Source organism: Centropristis striata, chromosome 2, assembly GCF_030273125.1.
Source record: "Centropristis striata isolate RG_2023a ecotype Rhode Island chromosome 2, C.striata_1.0, whole genome shotgun sequence".
In the NCBI taxonomy this organism is placed as follows: domain Eukaryota; kingdom Metazoa; phylum Chordata; class Actinopteri; order Perciformes; family Serranidae; genus Centropristis; species Centropristis striata.
The window spans coordinates 22,074,665-22,102,365 of record NC_081518.1 but is presented as its reverse complement, the minus strand read 5'-3'; the positions used below and the strand labels follow the sequence as shown (position 1 = coordinate 22,102,365).

The following is a 27,701-nucleotide window of genomic DNA, read 5'->3' as shown; positions in this document are numbered from 1 at the left end:
TAGGAGGAAAGAAAACTTGAAGGGAACTTTTTCTTTTAAAACAGGAAAAGTCCAGATATTTCTCCAAAATGTTGACCTATGTTTTAAAAGTGACAGATTGATGTTGTGATGTGAGTGTTAAATATTATTTCATATTGAAACTCACCTGACTCAGTCTCTTCTTCTCAACAAAGCTGTCGTCTGTCTGCTTAATGAAACCAAACACACGGTAAACATTAGTGTCACTGAAAAGGAAATAAATTAAAAGCTTGAAATGATTTGTCAGCGTACAGAGACAGAAGTGGAAAGCTCTGCAACACTCTGCTGCCCTCTGCTGGCAGCAACAACAACCACATGCTGTGACATTTAATCCAACAGAACCTTTAATACACAGTATAGAGTTTTATTGTTTATATTAAATCAGAAAGATAAGCACTATAACATATGTTACAAACCAATAACATTTTATATCTTGGGGGGGAAACAAACTCAAATGACATTACAAAAAAAAAGTAGTAACACTAGTGGACAAAACATTATTTAAATAACAGAACTGTACATTTTTTTTTAATATGCAACTAAAAAAAGTAAGACACCAAAAAATAAAACGAGTGAAACAGTGAGACTAAGAGACAGAATGGGCAGTTAGTACCAAACAGAGCTAAAGCTAAAGGGAGGTTATTACTAGCTGATACAGGTTACTGCTGGAATATGAAAAGTCAAAATACAACAAAGTAAGGCAGCAGAAGGCAGGCGTTTAGACAGCAGGGGCCGGGCTGGGACAGAGGAGACATCATCAACGACAGGAGGACTAAACTGCAAAGTGGCTCCATCGCTAACCCACTGTCTTATTTAAAGAGCCGACAAGAGAGCAGGTAAAGTATTCAATATAAACTCTTTGAAATCAACCCTAACGACCCCTCTTCATTTGACAAATAATCACACTGAATCTCTTTCACACAGTGCAGGTACGACTCCCTCTGACTGAGAAGGAAAAATAAGAAATAAACACGAACAAACAGTGCCGTGCACCTGCAGTCCAAAAGTTTCTTGAGACCATCTTGTTCTTTCTGACAGAGTCAACGCACTGTGGACACTGGACACATGTAATATTGTGATTTTCTAGCTAATTTGATCCCCCACATTGTGCACATGAAATCAACCTGCAAGCCACGTTTACACTGCATAATGTACAAGTTGCACCTGTTCAACAGGTCTCACTGAATTGAAAAAAGAAGTTGCATAGCTGAAAGAGGCAAAATTTGCTCCAAATTCTTCTCAGAAACATAAAACAGACACTAGGGGGCACTCAATGCCCTTAATGGCCGAGTTATTACATAATCAACTGCTAATAAGAGCTCTTTACAAAGACATATAACTATAGGACTATATAATCAAAGCCTAGAAATAAAAAATTTTGTCACATCATATCAAAATTAAACACTTCTTGCGGGTGTTTTGAAATGTTTGTATGTGCAGTGACACAAAGTCTCACATGGCTTCATTAAACTTCTTTGGGTTTCAGGCAAAAAAAAACAACATCTTACCAGGTGCAAAAATCTACACACTGTGAACCAATTAGTGCAAAAGAGTTTTAAGTGCAATGTTACATGATGTCCGATGTCCACGTGTCTATAGTCTGCTCTCTGAGTGAGTCACAGCGGGGGGCGGGGTCACTGCAGGAGGACAGGAAGCCAGATGCAAACAGATATTTGGGGGCGTAATCGATCCACAGTAGCACAGCGCATGCCCTTAATCACAACGAGATTTAAAGTACAGTAAAAGCGGCATTACAAGTCAGTACAAAATGTAAAATAAACATACGCAGTGAATGTACAAACAAGTCAAAAAACAAGAACATTTTGAGTTTTTTCTTTTTTTATAAAGTGGGTTTTTGACGCCGTCCCAGTGCTGTCAAAGTTCTGCCAGAGGAAACCATAGCCGACTCATCTGTGTCCGAGGAGGAGGAGAGAATCAAATCGCAAGGAAAATATATTCAATACATCTTCGAAGTGTATCTCTTGATTAGAAATTCAAAATACTCTTTAAGTAATATTTACTTATTAAAATCTCATCTTTGTAAACAGTTTGCCCTTTTTGTTTTCGAGTTTGAAAATACATTCTAATCAGACTGAAATTGAGGCTTTTTATATATATGTATATATATATATGTGTATATATATGTATATATATTTATATTTATAGATCTGTGGCAAACATCTCAAAAAATAATCTGATAAAGAAATAAACAATTAAAAAGAAAAAAAAAGCTCTAATCTCTCTAGTCTTCATTTCTACCACAATTGTTCCAGAGCCTGAAGTGTCCATGACACGGCAGATGTTTCAGCTCCCGTTTCCCTCGTTTACTGGAGCTGTAAAGAAAGTAAATGCGTGTGTTGGCATTCCTGCTGCTCTTCAGCGCGGCGATGGGGTTGCTATGACGTGTAACCATGGCGACGGGGGTTGCCATGGCTTCAGGGGGGCTTTGAGCTTGGTGATGAGAGAGAGAGAGAGAGACAGCGAGAGAGAGAGAAGTGGGATTGTCTCACGTGTCCGAGTCTTTTTGGTTCGAGGCGGCAGGAGGACAGCACACTCTCAGAGCTGCTGCCATTAAAAACTGCATGGATTCACCTCGTTTAGAATAATGTAGACAAGCTCGAGCGTGTGCGACGGTAACTTTGCATGAAGCAGGTGTAAACTGTTCACGAGTCCTCCTCTGTAAAAAGCGTGTGTGCATGACTGGTGTCGTTCACATTTAATGAGTCTTAGTGGCAGTGGTTGCATGCACAGTGGCCCTATAGAGATTGTTTGCATGCATATTCAGATTTGTACACGCTATACACCGCAAATCCATCTGTGCGTTCTCTGTCTCCGAACCTGTGACGCTCTCCGTGCTCAGAGTCTGTCACTGCGGAAAGTGTCCTCCACAGACGGGTCCGGCAGCACCATGTCGGGGTCACTGAGCATGCTCAGACCATCCAGGCTCAGGGGCTCGATGCGCAGCTCGTCCTCCAACGGGAAGCCTCCCTCCGAGTCAAAGCACTCCGGCACCGTGGAGAGCGCGCTGCTGATGTCCTTTGACAGACTGGGGTTGGAGTCATCTGAGAGAGAGAAACAGATGATGGTGGGTGAATGTTTCCTCCGGTACGGAAAACACTTCCTCTAGCTCTCGCTAACAGTCTCACAACCCTCATCATTAGTCATGACAGCCGTTTTTTAACCCTTTTTCCATCATAAGGGAGGGTTTTAGCTTCTTCATTTTTCTATTATATTGGCATAAATTTGGGATCATCAGCTACACGTGTCTAGGCCGAGAATTTCCAATTGCATTTTTAATTTTTGCATGATGTACAAAATTATTAGACTACCCTTGTTTTCTCCTTGCTTTCTTGTTCATTTAATGCCTGATACAACTAAAGGTACATTTGTTTGGACAAATATAATGATAACAACAAAAATAGCTCATAAGAGTTTATTTTAAAAGCTCTAGACATTTTTCATGGTTTTCTTGATAATGGTTTTGGTTATTATCAAGAAAACCATTGAAAATGTCGTTCAGCTATGCAAAATGTGTAGATTTAGCGACTTTTCAGAACCCCCTAACGACTATTTTTTTTTTTTTAAAAGGGACTAGCGACAAATCTAGCAACTTTATCTAGTGTCACTGGAGACTTTCAGAGACTCGTTCTTACTCTTCTTAACAAGCCGCCGGCCCAGCGGCTCACTAAGAAGAGTAAGAACGAGTCGAAGCGGCACAGTCCTCCCACAGCAGTCTCTCCCTGCAGTTACAGAGCCGGAGGGGATGTTAACACCTTAGTGTCCAGCACCGCTGCTAAAAAAAAATCTAGGGGAAACACTGAACGCCTAATTTTCAACAATTTGCCTTACCCTTTACTTAAAATTTGCAATACATTTGGATGGTGACCTGGCTACTGTGAGTCTTTAAACAAACAAACAAATAAACAAGGCCTAATGAGAGGTCATTGTTTCAGTGGTTTTCACTTTCTTATAAAATTATTTATTTTAAATAACCTGTCAGTGAAAAAAGAATCGTAAAAAAAATCCATTGTGAACGCAGCAATTTTTAAAACTGTGCAAAAACAATACATTTTATGCTCAAACAACATACAATTTAGTCTTTTGTAAATATACACCCTGAATTTGATGCATTTTGTTTTATTTACATTTCACACAGCTTTCCAGCTTTCCTTTATTTTCTGCCCCTAGTTGCTAAAAAAAATCGTATAGAGGCAATCTTCAATCCACTGATTGTTTCATGTTTGTTTGAGGTTTTTGAGTCTGTTTTCCATTTTTTATTCCCTTCATAATATACAGTATTGTGCAAAAGTCTTAGGCAGGTGTGGGAAGAATTGCTGTAAAATAAGTGATTTCAAAAATAGAAATGTTAATTTTTTTTTTTAATCAATCAACGATATTGATAGTGAGTGAGTGAACAGAAGTAAAGTCTAAGTCAAATCAGTATTTGGTGTGACCACCCTCTGCCTTCAAACCAGCATCAATTCTTCACACCTGACTTTTGCACAGTACTGTAGATTTAGTTGTTATTTAGTTGCTTTCTGAATTCCTCCTGCCCATGATGCATCAGTGGTGGCCAACGAGGGACACAAAAATACCTCCCACCTGTGAGTATGATGTTGGGCAGTCCTCCGCTGCAGTTGGAGTACAACATGTTGGACCTCATGTGCATCTGGTCCTGCAGGTTGCCGTGGCTACCGCCCAGCCCCGAGAGGGTGGCCTGTGAGTAGTAGAGCAGGGAGGAGGAGGGGTCAAAGCACGAACCCCCCACTGTGGTGCTCATGGCGTTCTCCAGCAGAGTGAACTGGTCCAACTAGACGGCAGATGGAGGAGAGAAAATGGCAAACAGGAGAAAATGCAAAGAATCAGTGAGCTGAGCTGTCGAGTTCAAGTGTTTTCTCATAACATCCACAGTGCATAGAAAACCTTATTAACACTACAACTGACACATTCTGTGCAGCTCTGTGGTCTGACAGAAACTTCATTACTAGTTACTGTGTGCGCCAGATTCTATAAAAACCCATTCAGAAGATTTGGATTCATCCTAATGACAAACTAACCTTGCAGAGCAGAAACATTGGGCGTGTTTCCACTGAGTACTTTTTGGAAAGCGGCCGAGTGTTTTAACTCCGCCCACTAGTTAGTTCCCCTCGGCCTCTGTTCCAATACAGGTACTTTTGTAGCGGCTAACGGAGTTCGAATGTGACAACAGACCGACACAGCAAGCAGTGTTGCTGACTTTTTGGTCGCAATATTTAGTGACTATTCAGACCCTCTAGAGACTCTTTTTCAAAAAAGCGACTAGTGACAAATCTAGCAACTTTTTCTGGTGTTATTGGAGACTTTTGGAGACTCGTTCCTACTCTTCTCAACGAGTAGCACCGTCCCAAAGCACTCACAAGCGGCCCAGTCCTCCTGCAGCAGTCTCTCCCAGCTTCAGTCAGAGCAGGAGATGTTAACCCCTCAACGTCCAGTCTGCAAATGAATCACGCATGTGTGAAATCGCCGCCTCAACCGTATCCAACGTCGACTAGTTAGTAGTGGCTCAGAAAGTACCTGCCCAATGCAGTTGGGTGGATCTTGGGTGGATCCTCTCTCCCAAGCTACACCCATAGCGGCTCACTAGAGGGAAAGCTACCTAATGGAAACGCGCCTGTTGGTGGTGATGAACTGTTGAGACAGTTAGAAAAGTTCTGTTGCTTTAACTTGTGTAGATTCTGCTGTGAGTCGAGGTTCTCACTAGCTCTGTGAGGCATCTGCAGCAGTGATTTTCCCATTACACATCACTTTGAAATATTTTTACCATTACCAATATTAGTCATTCCTCCGACTTCATTTCCTGCATCTGTTGGCCATCACTTATGTGCCGATAACGAATTGCCTTAGTGGGTAACAGGGCAATGACTCGATTTCCTTTTTGTAACATTACTGGTTGTAATGTCTCTTCGAAAATAAATTCTGAATGAAGATGTGTACGACTCTGTGCTGAAATGTGTGTTTTAGTGGTGGGAATTACAGAATAACTCACAATATGAAACTATTATGATTGCCCTTTATAACAATGGTGTCAGCGATCCTACAATACCCAAAACATTGCATGGTATTAATCTTGGATATATGACAATATCTGTGGAACTGAAGAAAAAAAAATACCCCTTAAAATTATGCATTCATCCGCTGCTTTGTGGTGTAACAAAGTGCAAAAACTCTTGGCTTACACACACACACAAACACAAACACACACACAAACACAAACACAAACACACACACACAAACACAAACACAAACACACACACACACACACACACACACACACACACACACACACACACACACACACACACACACACACACACACACACACACGTGCCGTTCCAATGTAAAATAGTCATAAACTGCCAGAAGGCGGAACAGTACTGGGGTTAAAATGTGGGAAGGATACAACTCATTTGATAAACGCCAGAACGAGGAGTCATAAAGTTGTGACTCTGGAACAGTCATTGATGGGAAAACCAGTTTAGTGCAGCTGCATGTTCTAATAAAAATACTGATATCTGGCACCAGGTTAACCATGAAATATCGCAAAAAGAAGTTTTACAATATACTCAAATAGTGATATTTTGTCCCATCCATAGTGTGTTAACTGTGTGTGTGTGTGTACCTGTGCCTGGTAGGGGAGGCTCTTGGTCTGGCGGTTGGAGTACTGAGGCTCCATGAAGGGGTCGTTGAAGAGAGTCGCCATGTTGTTGTGCTGTCAGGGAAGAAAAGAGTCACAAAACACAGTCTGTACGTTTACATCCAATTTGAAAAAAATGAATTATTGCCCTAATCCGACTGTAACTGAAAAACTGAAGTGCACATAAGTGTGTTAGTCCGACTAGTGTCGGAGTTCTCTAACTCCGATTAAGACACCCAGATAATGTGATTGGAACCGATTTTAGACGGCATGTATGACAAGACAACGCATTTGTGCATGCTCCACCCCACCCTGGAAAGAAAACATCCAAGAAAGCCGGTCACAGAAGAAAAAAACAAGCGACGGTACAAAGTATGGAACCGAAGACAGGCTACTGTTGTAGCCCTACAACAGCATCAGGCGTTCTTGTCTGCCCCTCAAATTCCCCATCCATCTTGTAGTTTTTGGTTCTTTGAAAATGCTGTTTCCGGCCTTTCCCCGCTTGTTTATTATGATGTAATAGGTCAACTGGAAAGAGGGCCGTATTAAAGCGCTGAAACGAAGCACATCGCCACCTAGTGTTGAGGAGGACACGTTCCCGTCAGTTATTCGATTTTCTCAGTTGCATGTAAACTGGGACAAGGACAGAAGTCTGATTAGATGCCAAAATTGAATTTTAAGCATAGCGCGATTAAACTGTGCATGTAAACTGTAGATTGTTGTCAAATCTGAAGTGAACAAACTGTCTGCAGGTTTCTAACATTTAATATGACATGTCTGATGTAAATAAATATATTTTTAAGGGGTTTAATTGAGGTGGAGGACACCATGCTTAACTAAGTGGATGTTAAGGCTGAAGTGATTACTTTGTCTGCAAAAGAGATAAAAACCATTTAATTCTTCTCCAATGAGAGGCTTGGCTGGTTTTCTCTGTTTTATATAACTATACATTTTGGACTCTAGGGAATTGTGACATACATTTTGCACAATTTTATGATATTTTATAATCTAACTTTTCTACCCTGAAGCTGTCACACATGCACACAACAAAAAATGATTTGTCGACCTACAGCATCAAACTTTACTGGCTAAAATATCTGTTAATGATCAGTACTCAATTTGTGTTCAATATGGTAAGTAAAACATGATGTTCTATCAAGATTTATTTATATTTATAGCTCTTTGCAGGGTTAGTACAGCTTTTTAAGAGTAGAGTTAAGCACTTTTCAAGCACTTTCAAGGTACCTAAACCAAAAATGTCTCAAGCTTAAGCCTTCATTATCACATGTAAATGATGAGGCAATCATGTACTGAAGTCCGTTATACCCACAGCAATCAATCTATATTATAATTTGGTTTATTTAACCAGCTATTCACATTAAATTTGATTGTTTTTGATGCTTTACTTCAAGAGTAAGAGGAATTATCTAGCAATTGTGTAAATGATTATGTTACTGTGTCGATGAAGCACAAAATTATGTTAAAAATCAAGCATGTTTCATGGACTACATTCAAATTCAAGCATATTCCTAATCGTGAAAAACATACAGTTAACATTTAAGCATTTTGCAAACATTTAAGAATTGTGTACGCCTTTTTTTTAACAAACAACATAGTGACTACTCAACCCAGTGTGGGCTAATCAAATTACAAAGTGTAATCTAATCTCCCACTCTAATTTCAGCCCTGCAGGGAGACAAAAGCAAATTATGAACATCAAGAATGCTCACGCACAGAACACCACAAAATCGGGTGCTCAATAGATGATTGTGTGTGTGTGTGTGTGTGTGTGTGTGTGTGTGTGTGTTTGTGTGTGTGTGTGTGCAGCGTGCCATCCATGCACACACAAAGACGCTCTTCATGCCACTCACTTGGCTCGTGTTGAAGTCCAGTGGGATGCTCTGAAGGGGGGAGATGGGCTGCTGCTGCTGCTGTTGTTGTTGTTGTTGTTGTTGTTGCTGCTGCTGCTGCTGGTGCTGCTGGTGGTGCTGCTGCTGCCGCTGCCGGCCCTGGTCCACTGCATGCTGTGGCTGCTGGTAGAGTGGGTAAGGTGGGGGCGGCTCCCTTGGCATGTTGCTGGTGTCCAGAGCGACTCCCTGCGCAGCACAGAGAAAGCCAGCAGGAGTCACTAAAGACCGACGAGGAGCTTAACGAACGGTTGGTCTTGAAGCTTATTTATTGTGATCGTGGTGTCATTACTCAGCTGCACTCTCCACGTCAAAGCAAGGGTAAAAACAATCGCACCACTGTCCTTTTTTATTTCTTTGCAATGGAAAGAATTTTTACTTGGATGTCAGACATTATTTTCTATCATTGTACATTTCCGATTGTTCCAAAAGTTTTTAACTCTAGTCTAGTGTATTTGACAGCAGTTGTTCTTAGTTTACAAACAGACACTGAAGATGCCAACAAATCAACAAAAGTTCAACAGAAAATTACCCTAATTTCTTCCCCCTTGGTCTGCAAAAACAGGATAAAAACAACTGATGTTTCTCACACTATAGTCATGGAAAAAATTATTAGAATGCTTTTTTTCTTCAATTTCTTGTTCATTTTAATGCCTGGTACAACTAAAGGTACATTTGTTTAGACAAATATAATGATAACAATCATCTCAATCTGATAAGAGTTAATTTAAGAGCTGATATCTAGATATTTTCCATGGTTTTCTTGATAATAACCAAAATCATTATCAAGAAAACCATGGAAAATGTCTAGATATCAGCTCTTAAATTAAACTCTTGTGTGTTATATTTATTGTTATCATTATATTTGTCCAAACACATGTACCTTTAGTTGTACCATTAAAAATGAACAATAAAGTGAAGAAAACAAGGGTGGTCTAATAATTTTTTCCATGACTGTATATTGTGTGTTTATACTGTTGTCCAGTGCATTAAGAAGTAAACAATCCCTTTTGTTAGCAGGTGATTGTGGAGGCTGGTGTTACCTGTGTGATGGGGGACAGCGAGGGGGACATGGTGGGAGACAGCTGCTTGCCAAGACCCCTGCGCTGCTCGGTGCCAGGAGACAGGGTGAGGGGGCTGATGGGAGCGGGCCGCCGCCGGGGGGAGTTGCTGGACAGACGCAGGGAAGAGTTGATGGAGGGATTGCTGAGCGACGACTGCAGCTGGCAGTTGTTGAGGGACGCCTGGATGGAGGGGTTGCTCAGAGAGGAGGAGAGACCTGCAGGGACAGAGAAGACACAGGCTGAAAAAGTAGCAGAAATTAAATGTAGATTAGAATGAAACTCAATGTGCAGCTGTGAATCCAGAGCAGATACGGGTCCTTAGAAACCAAGGAGAACATGTGGAAGCTATGATGTGGTATGTACTCAATTTTCCAGCGCGCTCTCCAGTCCCCAACCCAAAACACTACACTTTATTGTGCGACTGGGGAGGGAGAGAAAGATGGAGAGCAGAGGGAAAGGGGAAAATGAGAAGACAGAGGGAATATGGAGGGAAAAGAAAAGAGCTGATTGTAGTGAGCCAAAACAGGGTCAAAGTTCCTCTTTCACTTTGGTGCTCGGCCAAGCGGAGCTGTGTTCAACGTGGGAGCCCAACCGCACATACACTCTCAAAATACAGAGAGGAAAGACTGAGCGGGAGCAGCGATCAGGCAGCAGAGTTCACAGTGAGGAAGTGGGGAGACAGAGAGATCATTCAGTGAGTTATCCGTTAATGTTCGGTCAGCTGGCAGCGGAAGAAACCTGGAACCTGCTCAAAGCGCCGCAGCGGCGGTTCCCAACTTTGAGTCTGTGGCTGGAACCGACCTTTAGATTATCAAACCTACAAAGACAAGAATCCCCAAAGATGAAGACTCGCTGTCAGTGATAAATGCAGATTTTTAGTCTTGACAGGCAGAAGGAAGACGCCAGTTTCCTTTGCATGTCACGGCTCAACTCGACTCAACTCGCTTTCAGGGCCAGCACTTCTCGATTTTGTTTTCCACTGGAGAAAGTAGCCTCCAGTGTAGGCAAGACTGTTAGCTGAGCATCATAGTGACACTGCGTGAAACTGCCGTAACATCTTTAACACGACAAACACAGGCAGTGTGTTCTCTCGCTTGATCCTTTCACTGGCAACATTACAGCAATGCCAATAAATTGCCCAACGGCGAGGTTTTGCGGGCTGCCATTTTTGAAAAACTAGGTTGAGTGAATAAAAGAAACTGGTGTGGCTATTGATGGGAGCTTGGTTATCTAAAAATAGCTGGTTTGTGCAGGATGTCCCATGTTGTGCAGGTGACCAACTAGTGGTCGGCAGTGATTAACATTCTGAACCCGTGAACTTGCTGATGGGATTGAAAGACAAATTATGTGCAAAAAATGCCCAAATTACACAGAATTTATTGTCGGATTTTAAAATTCCCAAGGGTTCTTGAATGAATCATGTGTGGCAAAGCTCTCATTAGGACCGATAACCAAATCTAAGCTTAAAAATGGTGATATTTCATCGCAATGTCACAAATTGGACTTACTCATCATTCCTCACATCTTAACTTTGGCCATCGATAAAATTTTTGCACTTATCTGATCCCATAAAAACCATAAAATTGTGCATGCGTCAGTGGAAAGCCTTGAGAGGCTGAAACTGTGAGCAGTTTACACAGGGCCGAGAGAAGAGGACAAGACTGAAGTATAGGTTGTAGGAATATATATATATATATATATATATATATATATATATATATATATATATATATATATATATATATATATATATATAGGAATTCCATGTTAATTTTTTCCCCCAGTATTGGTCACATTTGTGGGCATGATAGATTCCAATTTTCCCAATTTCTGTAAAATGAATTATCAAAGAAATCCTATTTTGTTTAATGATTAATTACATAAGTTGTGCGTTATTGTTATACTTGACAAGAGACATTAAGTTCCACCTTCTAGCCATGATTGTGCCGTTTCCATCAAGGTGACAGGAGCAAAATACAAACAAAAACAAAGTCCTGAAAGTGTTTGGGGTTCAGATAGTTTTCTCCACCTTCTAGTTTCAGCTCAGGGAGCTTGGATGCTACCAAAACAAGTACCAGGTACCGCGCCGAGCAGTACTATTCACTGGAAATGTGGCATAAGTAAATTTAGATGTTCAGGTAACACACAGAACAACAGGTAGACTATGATTAGAATTGTGTTGCTAGGAAACACCCCAAATCCTGCAAGAAGACAAATTCTTGTAAGGGACAATACAAAAGCAGAGACAGACAATAAGCAAAGGGTCTTTTTAGCTTTCAGGCAAGGAAACTGAGGAAAAGTGCCAAATTTGATGAGAGCAACATCTCAGCAAAGAGAGCTTGTTACAATTTAATTTAGCAGAAACATATATCTACATCTGAGAGTTTATAAGCAAAGTTCACGTCAGAAGACAACACAAGTCAGTGTGGTTTCAGTTTGGGTAAGTCCAATAGGATGTAGGTGCCATTAGGCAGCATATAAGGACAAATACAGTCATGAAAAAAATTAATGATAATGATATGGTTATTATCAAGAAAACCATGAAAAATGTCTAGATATCTGCTCTTAAATTAAACTCTTATCAGCTATTTTTGTTGTTATCATTATATTTGTACCTTTAGTTGCACCAGGCATTAAAATGAACAAGAAATTTAATAAAAAGGATGGGCTAATAATTTTTTCCATGACTGTAGTGCCAAACGGTTTTGTTGTTTTTGTTGTTTCATCTATGTAGATTATGTGTGAAAGTATTTAGGAAAGAGCTGGGTCTTTAGTCCCTTCTTAAAGCGAAGAGCTGGAGAAGAGTGAAGTAAGGTGAGTGTCAGGTGAGTTTTAACTTAACGCACTGAAACCTGATGGATTCACAGAACATAAAGAGAAGAAAAAAAACAACAACTTATGTTCCCCTACTTTCCATTAATCTTAGCTTTTTCCCTTTTGAATATTAACTCTAATAAGAACTTGGGCAAACCTGCTCAGAAACATGTAAAAAGCCGCACAGATCACACACACACATTGCACATAAAGTTGCACTGCACTCACCCTGTGAGTTTCCGATGCCGAGGTGCATCATGGCGGCCGGCAGGTTTCCGGTGCTGCTGCCCCCGCTGAGGTTGGGGTAGCCTCCATTGTCCTCGGGGTCCAGCGGGGTGGAGAGCGGCGAGGTGAAGTGCAGGTTGCTGAGGTCGGGCAGCGAGCCGCCGGTGTTTAACACGCCCTGGTACTGGGACAGACCGGGGTTCTGCTCTGGAGACGGGAATATACTGCGGCAAAGACACACAGAAAACCTGTTAGACTCATCGGGAACATCACTGAATCCATAAAAATATTGTGCATAATTTAACGCAGGGCCATTAAATGTGCTGCCAGTGCCAGTTTCAAATTGACAAGACGTTCATTTGACTCCACTCCACTTGTTCTAGCCTCTTCTTTTTTCCACCCACTCTTCATTTCCTCCATTATTTCTCTAATTTCCATCTCTGCTCATATGCTGCATTAACAGCATATGAGCACCAACAGTGACTCATTGTTGTCTGTCCCCACACAAACTGGCACAACACAAAACAATGAACAAACGCTTGCCTCCACAAACACACAAATAGTGTCTCTCTCCTTCAGAAGAAGCGACAGCATGAAATAAAGAGGGCCGAGCAGCTTGAAGCAGGCCTCACAGGCATGAAGAGGCTGGATTTCTTTCTGTCTATAATTTAATATAAATTCTAACTTATATACCATCTAATGGCAACGTGGTACAGGAAAACTGCTGCTGGAAAGTCACCAGAAAATAACTGGAGATGTCTGTTTGCTTCTAAATCATGACATGACACCGGAGGTCGTTTGCGGAGGGAAAACAATGCCCGAGGAATCTGATCATAATAACTCTGTTCCTCTCATTTCAAAAGTGTTCGAGGTGTAAAGAGGAACACAGACATCCTGTTGGACAAGGTGGGAATGTGTGGAATTTCATTTCTTGGATACCCTTGTTTCTGTTGACCAGCTACAGCAGCAACTGCCAATGTGCCATTAAAAAATCCTTTGTGCAACATGAAACTGATGATGATCTGAGTACAGTGGAATAATAAGTCTCATTTAAGAAGAATACTGGCTGCACACAGGAGGATAATTGGGCAGATTTTAGTGTCAGAGGCTGATCTGAAATGATTATCTGCACAAAAGATCTGTAGTGTAAGGGCTTCATTATTAATAATAATAAACTGTATTTGAAGCGCTTTTAAAAAAGGTGCTCAAGGACACTGCACATAATAAAAAACATATATTGCCGACAAAATCGTAATGTTACCAACTGAAACGGACTCCCTGATTTAAAATCAGAAAAAATAACATTTTCCCATATTGATCCACATGGGGAAAATTCAGGTGTTGCAGCAGGACAGAGTAAAACAGATTAAGATAATAAAAATAGAAGACAATTATATAATAAAACATAAAATCAAATAGAATAGAATAAAGACAAAATAATTAATAAAATAAATAAAACTAGAAAATTTCCTCTGGGGAAATTCTGAAAGGGCCACGGGGCTACTGCCGGTGTGTGTACACTATGATGAGATTCTTCAGAAATTTCAAACTATGCCCTTTAACCTCAAAATGTGCGTGTGTGTGTGTGTGTTTGAGTGTGTGAAACGTGTATCTGGAGGAGTGTGCAAGCTTACGCGCGCATTTGTGTGTGTGTGTAGCGAAAATCACATAAAGTTACCTGTGTGTGTGAGTGTGAGTGTGTGTGTGTGTGTGTGTGTGTGCACGCGCGTGTGGGACCGCGTGTATGGGACCAGTGTTCGGTGCATTTGCCCCGTGGCCCTAATAAAATAAATAAAAATAATAATAATATCAAATAAAATAAATAAAAATAATAATAATATAAATATAAAATAAATCAGAGATATATTCAATATTTATGACCTGAAATCCTGTAGTGTAAAAGGAACAACAATGGAACAGACTGGGAAGCGTCACCGACCAGATGTTGCATATTAGATCAGAAACATGACTGCCAACAGTGCAAAAAAACTTTTGTCTCCCGACCAGGTGGACAAAAAAACTTTATTTCCAACATTTTCATTGCAAAGATAAGTGCAACCATCTCATATCTGTTTTTTCCCCCCAGAAGTTTCGTTTGATCATACAAGTTTCTGTAAGAAGTACTGGGAATCGGCACTCTAAAAACTGATGTGTGTTTTCCTAAAAATCAGCTAAATCTCTTGTTTCGTCTGTGGCTTGCCATGTAATTTAAAGATGAATCAGGCATGAGCAAAAAACATACACACTGACCCTGTGATTCTGTCATCAGACTTACTTGATTCCAGGCACTTCACATGATTTAGGCCTTGACGCCAGAGACTGGACCTGAGACAGAAACACAAAAAATGAAAATTATATAATAACACTTCAACACTGCATGGTAATCTTCAGATTGTTATTTCTCAGTTGATTGCACACTGTAGATTAGTTTTCAGCCTTCCAGCACGATAATGCATGATGGCATTAGGACAGAATGGGCAAAATATGCAAAACACAAGAAGACTGCAGCAATAAAAAGAACAACCAGTGGTTTCCACTGGGAACCACAAAATCCCCCTACACAGTTTAAACACTGACTTGTTTTTATGACATTATTAACCCTCGGAGATCATCTCATGGAGTGTGTAACAGTGGACAGAAAACGAGTCACATTGTTTTTTGCCTTTTCTCGTCTAGTTTGATTCCCCTCAACATCTTCTCTATGATGCCTTGACATTCCTGATCTCAGAATTAAGTCTCTGAACCATCCTGACTGGTTACCTATTTACAGTCATGCAGGAAATACTGGTTCAACTTGTAGTCTGACATGTCTCTGCCAAATCCCAGCAGGAATTTCAGGTGCTACGATCACCTCATCCAACATAATGACCAGTCTGAAGAAAGATAACCGTTCTGTAGCATGTCTCTACATGCATGAGTCTTTTTCATTATCAACACGACATCGATACAGCCAGCAGTGAATGTGGATGATAATCTGCTTCCATACGGAGCACAGAAAGCATCAACCAGACATCGATGTAGGAAGTACTGATGTCTTATTCACATAACACAACTTTAACCAGGATTTTCTGCTTGCCAAAAGTTTTTGGAACTCCTTGACAAAAGCCCCAAATCAGCAGGAAATCGATGTTGGCTCCAACGCCTTTTGTGAACTGGTAAAAGATGCAAGCCAAGAGGCACATTTCAAAAATATCTGGAACTGTCAGAGAGTCTGTCAAGGAGTGCTGAGGAGCCAGTGAAAGCAGAATACAGACTGAGAGAAGGAACAGTGAACACTGCAGCTGTGTGCGAGGGAAAAAAAGTGTTAAAAAATGTCAGTGTGCGTGTCTTTATGTGAGGGAAAGAGGGACTATTGCACACAATACTTCTGCAATAACTTATTCAGAACACTGCTTTGTCACCAGTGATGATTTCTGGTTGCTAAGCTTGAACCACAGACTGTTTAAAGCCCGCTCATCACCATAAATACTTGGAGCTTCCTCCTAGTGAAAGATCTTGTTGTGTATCTGTAGCTGGTCAATTATAGCGTGAAAACCACCATGACATTAAGACTCCTGATTACAAAACAGCAACTGGTGTAGTGTGATGGCAGCTTCACTGAGCCACAGTCTCACCTTCTTGGCCTCCCACAGCTGCTTGGGAAGGGGCTTACTGACACCTATTAGATTCTCCTCGTTAGTCAGGCTGGGGAAGGAGAAGACTGCAGAGAGCACAGCACACTTGAATTAAACACATGTTCTGTAGACAAAATGAATAATAAAATCATGTCTCGGTTATTGGAGGAATGTGCAACTCACCATTTCCGGAGCCGTCCACCTCGGCCTCGTTTAGACTAGCTGCATGCCAGCCTCCATGAGAAACAGACAAACAAACACGGGGGAGAGAGGGGGGGAGGGATGATCAATGGAGAAATAAAGAAAAGACATAAAACACAAGCAGAGGAACATTAGAGGATATTCAATATTGTTTGAATTATCCCGGCATGTCTGGCACAATAATCAGTCGATCTGACAGGAACAGGCCCGTTGGAATACACACTGCAATTACTGTGTAGCTTCATAAACACAACAGCTGGGCATCTGGCATGGTGTTATCAGTGGAGGAGATGAGGAGGGGAGGAGGGGGTTCATGGACTGATGAGGAATAAAGACAGAGCCATTGTTTTTCTCGTGCCACAAAGAGCCTCTTTCTCCTCCTCCTGACTGTACGGCCAATGCCAGAGACACATGCCTTTGTCATTCGCTGCTTTTAACTCGTCTATTCCGTGTCTGACTCTTGTGTTTAGCAACAACACTTCGCCTGTTACTTATTAGGAAAATATTTTCTCCTTCTCTTGATGTCTCCCTGAAGTCCCCTCATCGCTCAGACTTCAACTCCGCTTCTCTTACATTAGCTTTTGAACGGCTGCCCGCCCGCTCCTCCTCCTTCCATGCTCTCATTCCCTCTAAGGCTCATTCATATTGAGAGGCAGCTTTTTTTCGGCTGCTGGAGCAGATGGGACAATGAGGCGATACAACTGTCTGGCATCGTTACATTTCCCCTTTCAAAAGGTGTCTCCTCGCCGTGGCTCACAGAGGCGCAACTGGGACGGAAACAGGACAACTGGGATGGAAAATGGCTGGCTTGTGTCCCTGGCTGGATCACTTACACTGTGCAATGCTCTCAATATAAAAAAACATTGCAGTGAGTCCTCTCAGCTGCAGAGGCAACTAGGCCTGTCACGATAGTGACTGTATCGACTTATAGTTTGATATATTAAAATGGACAGAAAAGTTTTTTCCTGGACCCGATATATTGTCGTTTACATGCGTGACTTTTTGTGCTTTTTTGTGTTGTGTTTAAAGTAAAGCTGCAAATGTTTGACAGGCAGTATGAACTGCTGAAAATAAACTATATCTCCCAAGCAGCCATTCCAGCTGTTTATATGTTATTTTAATAATAAAATTATATAATACATAATGATTATCTCAGTGCAATGTTTTATTAACATAGCCTGAAAGTCTATTATATTTTATTGGTTTGTTTTTAAAACTCATCTTAAAACCTATTTTTATTACTTGGCTTTTAACCATGCATGAGACTCTGCTCTTGCTTTAGTGTTTTATGGTTTGCTTTTATTTATTGTTTTTTAAAAAGCAATGAATCTATGTATTTTAGTGTTTATTCCAGTTTTACTTATTTTATTGTCCCTTGTTCTGTTTGTTTATGTACAGCACTTTGTTGCAGCTGTGGTTGTTTTAAAGTGCTTTACAAATAAAGTTGAGTTGAGTAGTTTATTTATTTGTTTTATTTATCTAGGATATTAGAATATTTCTTTTCCTCATTTTAATTCCAATGTTTAATATTCTGGAGATTTAAAAGTTCATGGCTGTGGAAAAGGATGTACTTATTATGCTCTAATATCGTTAATTATAAAACTAAAACAACAACAATACAACGATACTGTCGTTTATCGTGATAGTTTCTGGGAAAAAATATCGTCCTAAAAAGAATGTTTTATCATGACAGGCCTAGAGGCAAAATAAGATTTCTCTCCTTTTCCATTGACGGCAATCGTGAGAAAGGACTGGAGCTGCACCAGCGGTGTGACTCATAGCTGTAATTCCTAATTAGATGCTTCTTCGGCTTATCAGCCAGGGCTTAACACCACTTGAAACCTACTGAAACCTTTTGAGGTGTCAACGAGGCCCTCGGGCTACACGGCTCTCTGCGCTCCTGCGATGGCAGCAGTGGCATCGGCGAGGCGAGGAGGCTGCACTGCATCGCTCCCAAGCATGAGTCGGTTTGGTGTCATCGCCTCTTTTAGAGGAAGGGACATAGAGCCGGGACAGCTATGTGTAGTATGTGCTGGTGGACTATATACAGCAGGCTATGCTGGAGGACTGTACTGTATATACTACGTGATCCTCCACAGGCAGCTCAGTTCACCTCTGGCGAAATATTATTATCTCCCTACGTATACAGTTCAACTCTAATGTCTTTATTCTAGCTTTGCTGGCAGGAAGGAGGCTCTGCACAAGAGTCAAGTTAAAACAATACTTGATTAACCTATTAGTCAGTCGAAAGATAGAAAGAACTGGTTTCAGCATCTCAAATTGGACTATTTAAGGTTTTCTCTGATAGTAAACTGAACATCTTTGGGTTTTGGACAGCGGTTCGGACAAAACCAAACATTTTAAGACGTCACTACTGGGGCTGCAATGGCTCGTGCCATACATTAACTTTAGGCGGGTCACAGTCTGGTGCATGCAGAATGAATCCTATGAACTGTAGATTGATGCATTTAATGTGGAACCAAAAGTTCACCAGCATGACTTCCCCCTAGAATTTTTTAACTTAGGTTGGTTAGTTTTATTGGGAACAGTTTGGCCTTGGCACACTGTGTTCAGTATTGTACAGGTGGTGTTCGCTATTTTTGTAATAAAGAAAGTTTAGAAAAGTCGGCAGAATACCTCGGTCCCAATGAAGAGGACGTTGTCCGTCTTTAACACTAAAACTACTGTCTCTTCAAAATAACTTATCTTTGGCTTTTTCTATCCAGTGCACTGAAATCACACTGAACTGTGACTTTTAAACCAGGGTGTAAACCAAACTAGAGCTGAAAATGAGATGAATGAATGAATTAGTTGTCAACCACTAAGTTTACAGCTATCTAACTATTTTAAAATTCTGATTTCAACTTCCTAAATGTGAATATTTTCTGGTTTCTTAACGTTTTCTTTGTATCTTGAGTTGAGGACATTATGTTGGGCTTTGGGAAACACTGATTGATATTTTTCCCAATTTTTTGACACTTTATAGACCAACTAACCAGTTATATAGAAAATAATACAAAGATTGATCGATAACAAAAATAATCTTTAGTTACAGGCCTAAAGTGAACCATCATGCCTATTTGTCTATGAAACCAAATGATACATCAAGAAAAAGATCTTTAGACTGAATTATAATTAAAATTTAGTTGCCCTACATACAAGTTTCCTGGGTGTCACAATCATCAAGGTGAAATACCTGATATCAGCTATTTTTGTAAACAACATCAACAGGGAAACATTTCCAACTGGGTGGAAGGTGAGCCATTAAAAGCACAACAGAGAGTGTGCTGTAATTCAAACATCTACACTGGGTTCTCTCTGTTTGTATGTGAAACTCATACTTGGCCCACATATTAAGGCAATATCCTGTTTAAACTTGTTGGCTAAACAAAGTGAGAAGCACTCCACCGCAGGAGCACTTCTCTCGTCCACTCCACACTTCATCAGCGCCGGCTGGGACCAGACAAACGTGACAAACACTGTCAGAGACACACTGGACTCTGGGAGGGGAAGGGCAAGAGGGAGGGAGGGGGCCAATTCTCTGACTTAGAGTTAGCTCTTTGTCTTTGGATTAATTACAGCTCAACTACAAAAGGTATAAACAGGAGATTTTAAGCCAACCAAAGGCCTGGCGCTGATTTGTGTAACCGAGCCCAGAGTGGCTTATGAGACTAAAAAGCAGCTGGCTGGATGGACTGTGTGCTCTGTTAATAAATGACCAGCAGGACAGAAACACAAACACCATAAACTATCATGATTACTACAACATGGGCCCAGTGAAAGGAGCAGCCTACACACTGCCTGTGACTGAGAGGGAGAGAGAGGGAGAGAGAGGGAGAGAGAGAGAGAGAGAGAGAGAGAGAGAGAGAGAGAGAGAGAGAGAGAGAGAGAGAGAGAGAGAGAGAGAGAGAGACAGAGAGAGAGAGAGAGAGAGAGAGAGAGAGAGAGAGAGAGAGAGAGAGAACTGTCGTTTAAAAACATGTTGACTCTGCTGCAGTGACACAAAGCTGCACGTCTTCTACAGAAAGTATAATGCACTGGATGAGGTGATGTCTCAATACACAAGTGGATCTTAATTAGACCCTGCAGTCCGTTTCCTGCCCTTTTTACTGGTGCACATGTCACACTGTGAATATTCCACCTGCCTCTCATTTGTTAACAGATCCTGTCAGCTTTACTCCTCATCAACATTCAAATTAAACAACACTTCTACTGAGGTTTTCAAATAAAAGAGAAAAATAAAAGTTTTCAAATAAAGCTTTGAATGTGTTTTACGACGCCTTCATGCAAAAAAAAGAAAGAAAGAATACCCAATCAAAATCCTCAGTTTGAAAGTGATTCATCAGATTAAGTTAGTCTCATTCATGAATTCAACTTTCTACAATGAATGTAACTTGTGCTATTGGAAATCTGCTACCCCGCCCATTTATTGCAGGTGTATACCTCCATTTCTTTGCTGCAAGAAGGACAGCAAACAGTTTGTTTGACCGCAGTGAAAAAGTTGTTTTTGAATGGGGGAACGCCGAAAAACATGGACTAAGGCCAGTGTTTTGTTAGATAAAAACATATTGTGAATTTTGAAAATGATAACATCTATGGTTTTCCATAAATTCTGACTTTTGGAAATTTACAATGCCCTGGAGTTATTGGAAATGTTTGAACCACATGCAGCCAGCAATGAAATCTGATTCTACAAATGGTTTAATATTAATAATATTAGTGAAGCCTAATCTTTATCTGCAACTGCAGAGATACAGGGTTTGAACAGAATGAATAAAACATTTTTTAAAAAGCTGTGCAACATTGTAATGCTAATTTAGAATTTGAATGTTATGAATATATTGAATAACAACTAATAACTTGATGACCTTGTGTGACTCCCACCATCACAGTTCATGCTTTATTATATGTGCATTTCTTGAAGTCTTCTAGGGGACTTTCCCCATACAGTTTTTGTTAAACTCTTTCTCCAGGTTTTCTGAGTGTGTTGAGATGGAGGTCTGATGGTGTAAGATTAGGGGATTAGAATGACTTGAGCAACTGAGACCAGTTTGAATCTAGCGTAACTGTATCCCAAATCGGACACCCATTGGCTAAGATTTTATCAAAATTTCACATGAACTACTAATATAAATGATCATGTTATGCTTCCAATGAATCAAGTGGTGTGAAACTTAAGTCTAACTACTTATCTTTCAGACTGTATATTGTTTTAACCGTGTACTTTAGCCTCGGGCTTACCAGAGTCGGCTAAAAGACGCAAACACAAATCGGACACTTGGATCTCCTCGCTGTAAAACAATGGGGGCTGTTTTTGGGGGAAATTGGATGTTTCTGGGTAAGCTAAATAAATATCACCGTTATCAACCATCGTTACCAACACACCCGGACCGTACTTCTGTCCTTCACAATAAAATACAGTACAGTAAAGATAAAGAGGAACTTTTAAGATCATCTCCCAAATGTTCTTACGGCTTGCTCTCATCAGATTAACTTTCATATTGTAATTAGACATGTAAATCTTCATGTACATAAATTATATTTCACACGTAGCTTGTTAAATATGTATATATCAATTATACCTACACTGGTGGTTGCGATGTTTCTTGAAATTATCGTGAAAACACCGGAAAGTGCAGCAGATGTGTCTGATTTGGGATACAGTCTCTATCATGTACATGATTGGTTTAAAGGACACAATAAAACAAAGTCTCTTGCAAGACAGTACCAAACATGTTAAGTTTAGGTGAATATTTTGTTTTCAAGTTTGTTTTCAACAACTGCAGCATTTTATCAAACTTTCACAAACAACAAGCTACACTGCTCTGAAGTTTCTTCAGTAAAACATAAAAGAAGCTGAATTTGGCAGCATTATTTAGAGAACTTCCCAACACAATATCCTAAAAAAAAATTATTGTAATTTTGATCTTTTTTTCTTGTAATTTTGACTTTTTTCTGGTTATTCTACCTTTTTTCTGGTAAATTTGACCTTTTTTATTGTAATTTAGACTTTTTTTTTACTAGTAATTCTACTTTTTGAAAAATATTTAAAAAAAGAAATCATAAAAAATATGGCCTCTAATTGATACACAAGTTGAAGAAGCTGCGGTGTGTGTGTGTGTGTGTGTGTGTGTGTGTGTGCGTGTGTGTTTCTCTCACCATTGCGCTGGGGGGGACCTCGACCCATCTGCTGGTTCATGCCAAAGGGGTCCTGAGGGTTTGGGTTCATAGCGCTTGTATGAAGAGCGGAGTCTGAGTTGGTTCTGTGTAGGACGAAGAAGAGGAGGAGGAGGAGGAGGAGGAGGAGAAAGAGGAGGAAAATTATTCAAAGTGTTCCAGCACCTTGGACAGAGGCAGAGGATTTCTCAGGGCCGTAACATCAGTGAGTCATTCTGCTTCCTGCTCTGCCTCCACACAAGCTGCATTCATTTACAGGCTCACACTGACCTTACTCATAAACATCCTAGCAGCACCGGACTAAATGTTTATCAGCAGCAGATGAAAACACAGTTTGGCTGAGTGATGAGATAATGACAATATGTATGCTTTCTCAAATAGGACTCTAATGGTTTGTTGTAGCGGTACAGAAGGATCATGTGCAGGGGTCACAGTCTGCTGCACGCATAAAATACAGTATATAGACTTACACGGCTAATGTGGAACAAAATTTCTGATACACGAGTTCCACCCGGAAACTTTTAGCCATATTTTGTTTAAACATATGCATTTATACATAAAAAGGGGAGCGCAAATAAAATGGCGGAGCGGAGAAAGTTATTTATAAGACGAGGATGGTGTGTCCTGTTGCTCCACTCTTGTAGAGGGATGTTAAATGAAAACACATCTAAAGGTGTGTTTCCACTATAGTTGAATACCCAGAATGAGGGGGGTCTCCCTCGCCAAAACGAATGTGATCCGTCGCTGTTGGCCGTTTGACCGGCCATTTTTTGGCCCTGTAGAAGAGCAGGGCCATTTTTCTCCCCTAAAAAAAAGCCTGGTTGCTGATTGGATAGAACACTAAGCGGGATGTGACGTAATACTCGACGCCACAACAACACATGCAATTTTAAAAGCCGGCGAAGTAGAGTAGTCACAACAATAATTCGTCTATAATCAACGGCAAGTGGATGAACACAGCGACAAGAAACAGCAGCTCTGCTCCTTCCATTTCGGCGTCTCCTTCCTTTTTGTTTATGTTTGACGCGTCACCCGTGTTTAATCCGTTGCTTATGTGACATCACGGTCGAAACTTTCGCTAAGCGATTACGTGACGATCGAAAACCATACATCACCTCCAGAGTCTGGTAAATCCCTCTGGGGCCTTTTTTTGTAATGGAGACACGCAGAGTGAGTGGCCATTAGAGAGGGCGAGGCCTGAAGCTTTCCTGGCGGACACTTTTTACCCTAATGGAAACGCACCTTAACTTACTAACACACATTTGACAGCATCACCAGGATGAAAAATGTTTTGGATGATAAAATTCATCCAAGGTACAACTAATTTACACACGCCTCCTAATGCAGAAGTTTTATTTTTCCATTATTCTTTTTATTTTGTGTTTTCATTTTCATATTATCAGAGATGCTTTTCAGTTTTATAGCCTGGTGTGACTGGTTGGCTTTGGGGAAATTGTTCAGTGTTGTTACTAATACAGACGTGTTAAATAGGTTTCTTATTTTTATTATGAATATATTTTACCACAGTTGCCAGCAGGCAGAATGCTCCCTCAGTCCCCAGCAAGAGGATTTATTCTGTCCTTGACACTCGCACTGCTGTCTCTCTGGATCCTCACGCATTCGTTTTTGGGCTTTTTTTTTTACCACTGTACTGAACTTGCATCAAACCATAACTCAGGGCATGAACCAAAACATGACTTGTGTGTCCCATTACAGCCCTGATCACTAATTACTGCACTATCTGTAGCACTTCAACATTTAAAGAGGATCTTTGACCTCAAATTCTTCCACTAGCTGACATGTCAAATATTCAGTTTAATATTTTACCAGGATTAAATGCCATTCATTAGTTGGCATCATGACTGTATGTCTCTAATATGAGCTGTAAATTCATACACTTACACATGTTCACCTTTCACTTGTTCACACACTCATGGGCCAGCCCACACACACACACTGTGGCTGAGTCCTACATCCCTCTGGCTGCGAGTGTTTCTCGAGTGCTTTCCATTAGGCCTCAACGGCTTCTTTCATGACTCATTCTGACATTGTAGCAATTGTAGTAATCACACTTGAGTTTGATCCATCTGATTTTGATGCTTTTAGAGCTGCAAGCTTTGGTTTTATTCCATCAATTATGGCAGAGAGCAAGGAAAAAAATCACTTGAATAGCACCTCAAGATCAGGTTGTTGTTGTTTCGCAAAGAGTTTAAAATATGTATTTTTTGGCAAATTGTTTGGTTTTCTGGGCAGATATGAAAGGTAACTGATGTAATTATGCCTTTTGAATATGAAAAATGTATATAATAATAACAGAGGGATCTCCAGCCACGCTGTCTGAACAGCTTATATTTTCAGATTGAAAACACAGCAAGTTACTCTCTATTCAATATTCTACTAATGGAAAAGTCCTTGAATATAATGGCATACATTTGTCATGTTTTACGTTAATAAGCAAGGCACCAAGGAGGTCGAAACACTGCAGCAACTACAGTATTACGAGTTTAAGTATTTTTTTTTTCACTTACAAAATCCTGATTCCAAAACAAAGTTGTGATGCTGAAAACAAATAAAGCAGAACACATCAAACTCAGTATGCATATTAAACATACTGTCTCTTTGAAATGTTTTTAATTGAAAAAAAAATGTCACAAAGGACAAATTGCAATCTATTGTATTTGCATTTTAAACATCAACACAACTTTTTTGGAATCAGGGTTTTTACATTATAAATTCTTGCAGCCTCTAAAATAAATAAGCCATCTTAAATAATACTGACGTTTTTGGGAAAATGTGTATTTGCAGTCTTAAAGACAGTTAAGTCAAAGCAATATCTTTTTTTTCCTGTGCATGACAGTTTTTTTTATTAAGGCTTGACACACCGTTAAAATGTTTGATATCTGCGTTTAGTGCTCGATATTTTTGATACCTTGTCAAGTAATATTCCTGATTTGCAAATGTCATTTATACTACAGCTTGTGCTGAGACAATATTCAACATTTGGAGGACTGCCTTTTTTTAAAACATAGTTTGGGAAATTTTAAATGAAACTCAGGCATTTGTACTTTGTATTTATTACATAGAAAACATATTTGTTTAAGGAGCAGTTAGATTTCTGTACGCACTGAAGTCATTTATTTACAGCTGGGCACAATGACCAACCACAGTCCTGTTGTCCTGTTACACATTTACAACTCTGAACAAAAAGTGTTGTGGAAAACTAGGATAACCGTGTCACACAGCTAACTCTGTATTAAACCCAGAGAGGTCACATTTTATAATTGTCTCATTTAACTCTTGGTGAGACAGCAAATAAGCACATTTCCCTACACAATAAATTCCTTCAGTGAGAAACAAAAAGTGCAGTTTCTTCTTACAATTTTTCAAAATAAAGCAAATATTTGGCAATTTTTATCTAAGGATGGATCAGAACTCCTATCTTTGTTGGAACCACAGATCTTCCCAAATCAAACTGGATTTATAATAAACTCTTTTTATCTCAGTTTCAAAAACAACATTTTACAAATACAAGGATGTTAAAAAGGCTGAAAGTAAGAAAATGTGAATAAAGAGGCTTGATGTTAGGAGTGTGAGGGAGCCGTGAGTCCTGAAGTTGGGTTAGTAAGGGAGGATTATTGATTAATGTGTCAGAAATGCCAAACTGAGTGGAAAAATACAGGGAGAAAAACAATTAATAAAACATCCAGAGCAGTCTTCATTTGAGATTTGCAGCCTTCTATCTCAGTGCTTCAAAGGAAGAAAGGAGGGGATTAGAGATGTTACGAATCAGGCAGAGATTTACAGAGGATAGAAACCAGGACGCGATGAAGCCAAGAGAGAGAGATTGCAAAAAGACAAAGAACAGAATTGTTGGCCTCTGTGCGAGCGAGGGATAAAAAGATAGAGACAGACTGAGGGAAAGAGAGAGAGAGAGGGGGTCAAGGGTCACCTGTTGAGTTGTGATATTAATCTAAACCCAGGCCGTTTTTCCTCAGTCCATGGCTGCTGTTCCCTTCAAAGAGAGAGACAGAGGAAAAAGATGACAGAAATTTACTGGGTGAAAGTAGAGAACCCTGGCTCTGCCTCTAAGTTTGTGAAGAAGAGAAATCATTTGTGAAAAGTACGATGAGCCTGCACTAGAAGGTAGAAAAAGACCGTGGAAAATACTCAAGACACAGCACAGTACTGCTTCACATTTGGGGAAAATGGAAAGACACGATATAAATTAAAAGCAGAGTGAAGACTTCAACCCAGGTTTAAAAACCTGCAGTTGAGGATCTGATGGAGAGACAGCAGCTGCCCGAAGAGAGAAACTACAGAAAACACTTGAAGTTGATGAAGGGTCATCGTCAAAGGCTGGAACGAGTGGGAACAGTGATTAAGTGGATTTTTTTCTGAAGCACTCACCAAAAGCCATTTGGACTCTTTCTTGGACTGAAAGAAACACAAACAACCACTGCTACTTTTCTTTTCAGCCACACTGCCGCTTATGTTCCCGGTATGCTTGCTTACCAAAATATAGCTTCAGAATTGTGTTGCTTTTTTAAGCTGTAATGTAAGAATTAGATGGTGGCTTCAGTTCTTTTGGTTATGATAACTTCCTACTCAAAACAACTTCCAAGGTCTGAAACACAATGACGTCTCTGGAGTGAAGACAGAAACACAACAGGTCAGATTATCTTAAGCACTTGGTGTGGAGCTAAAACTGGAAGTGAAGCCAGTTTTTCTAGTCTTGGCATATTTTTTTTGTGACGTTACCACATAACTATCAATTAACTTGGGGAGTACAATGTTATTATAACTGATAAGATGTATTAATACCTCCACCAAGGAGGTTATATTTTAGTTTGTCAGCAGGATTACAGAAAAATGACTGGCCTGATTTTCATAAAACTTGGGAAGATCACATTACATTTTGGGGCAGATCTGAATGACTAAGGAGGATAAACATTATTTTCTTCTATTTACCTTTCCCCCCCCACTTTCGTTAACATTGCAAGATAGAATA

The 27,701-nt window shown here is 40.1% G+C and overlaps 1 protein-coding gene across 4 annotated transcripts in view; it reads right to left on the bottom strand.

The window, feature by feature from the left end:
• Window positions 1-368: 368 nt before the first annotated feature.
• crtc3 (CREB regulated transcription coactivator 3) overlaps window positions 369-27,701 on the bottom strand; it is a 52,818-nt gene continuing 25,485 nt past the window's right edge. Inside the window, exons 5-15 of one of the 4 annotated variants that reach the window (XM_059349440.1) lie at window positions 26,643-26,705; window positions 22,676-22,779; window positions 16,499-16,549; window positions 16,316-16,401; window positions 14,977-15,026; window positions 12,705-12,925; window positions 9,642-9,877; window positions 8,563-8,787; window positions 6,677-6,766; window positions 4,621-4,828; window positions 369-3,080 (exon numbers count right to left, since the gene is read on the bottom strand). In XM_059349440.1, the coding sequence (XP_059205423.1) occupies window positions 2,875-3,080; window positions 4,621-4,828; window positions 6,677-6,766; window positions 8,563-8,787; window positions 9,642-9,877; window positions 12,705-12,925; window positions 14,977-15,026; window positions 16,316-16,401; window positions 16,499-16,549; window positions 22,676-22,779; window positions 26,643-26,705 (1,540 nt within the window). In that variant the 3' untranslated portion in view covers window positions 369-2,874. The remainder of the gene's footprint in view (window positions 3,081-4,620; window positions 4,829-6,676; window positions 6,767-8,562; window positions 8,788-9,641; window positions 9,878-12,704; window positions 12,926-14,976; window positions 15,027-16,315; window positions 16,402-16,498; window positions 16,550-22,675; window positions 22,780-26,642; window positions 26,706-27,701) is intronic. The other 3 variants (XM_059349449.1, XM_059349458.1, XM_059349466.1) reach the window with 3 other exon arrangements.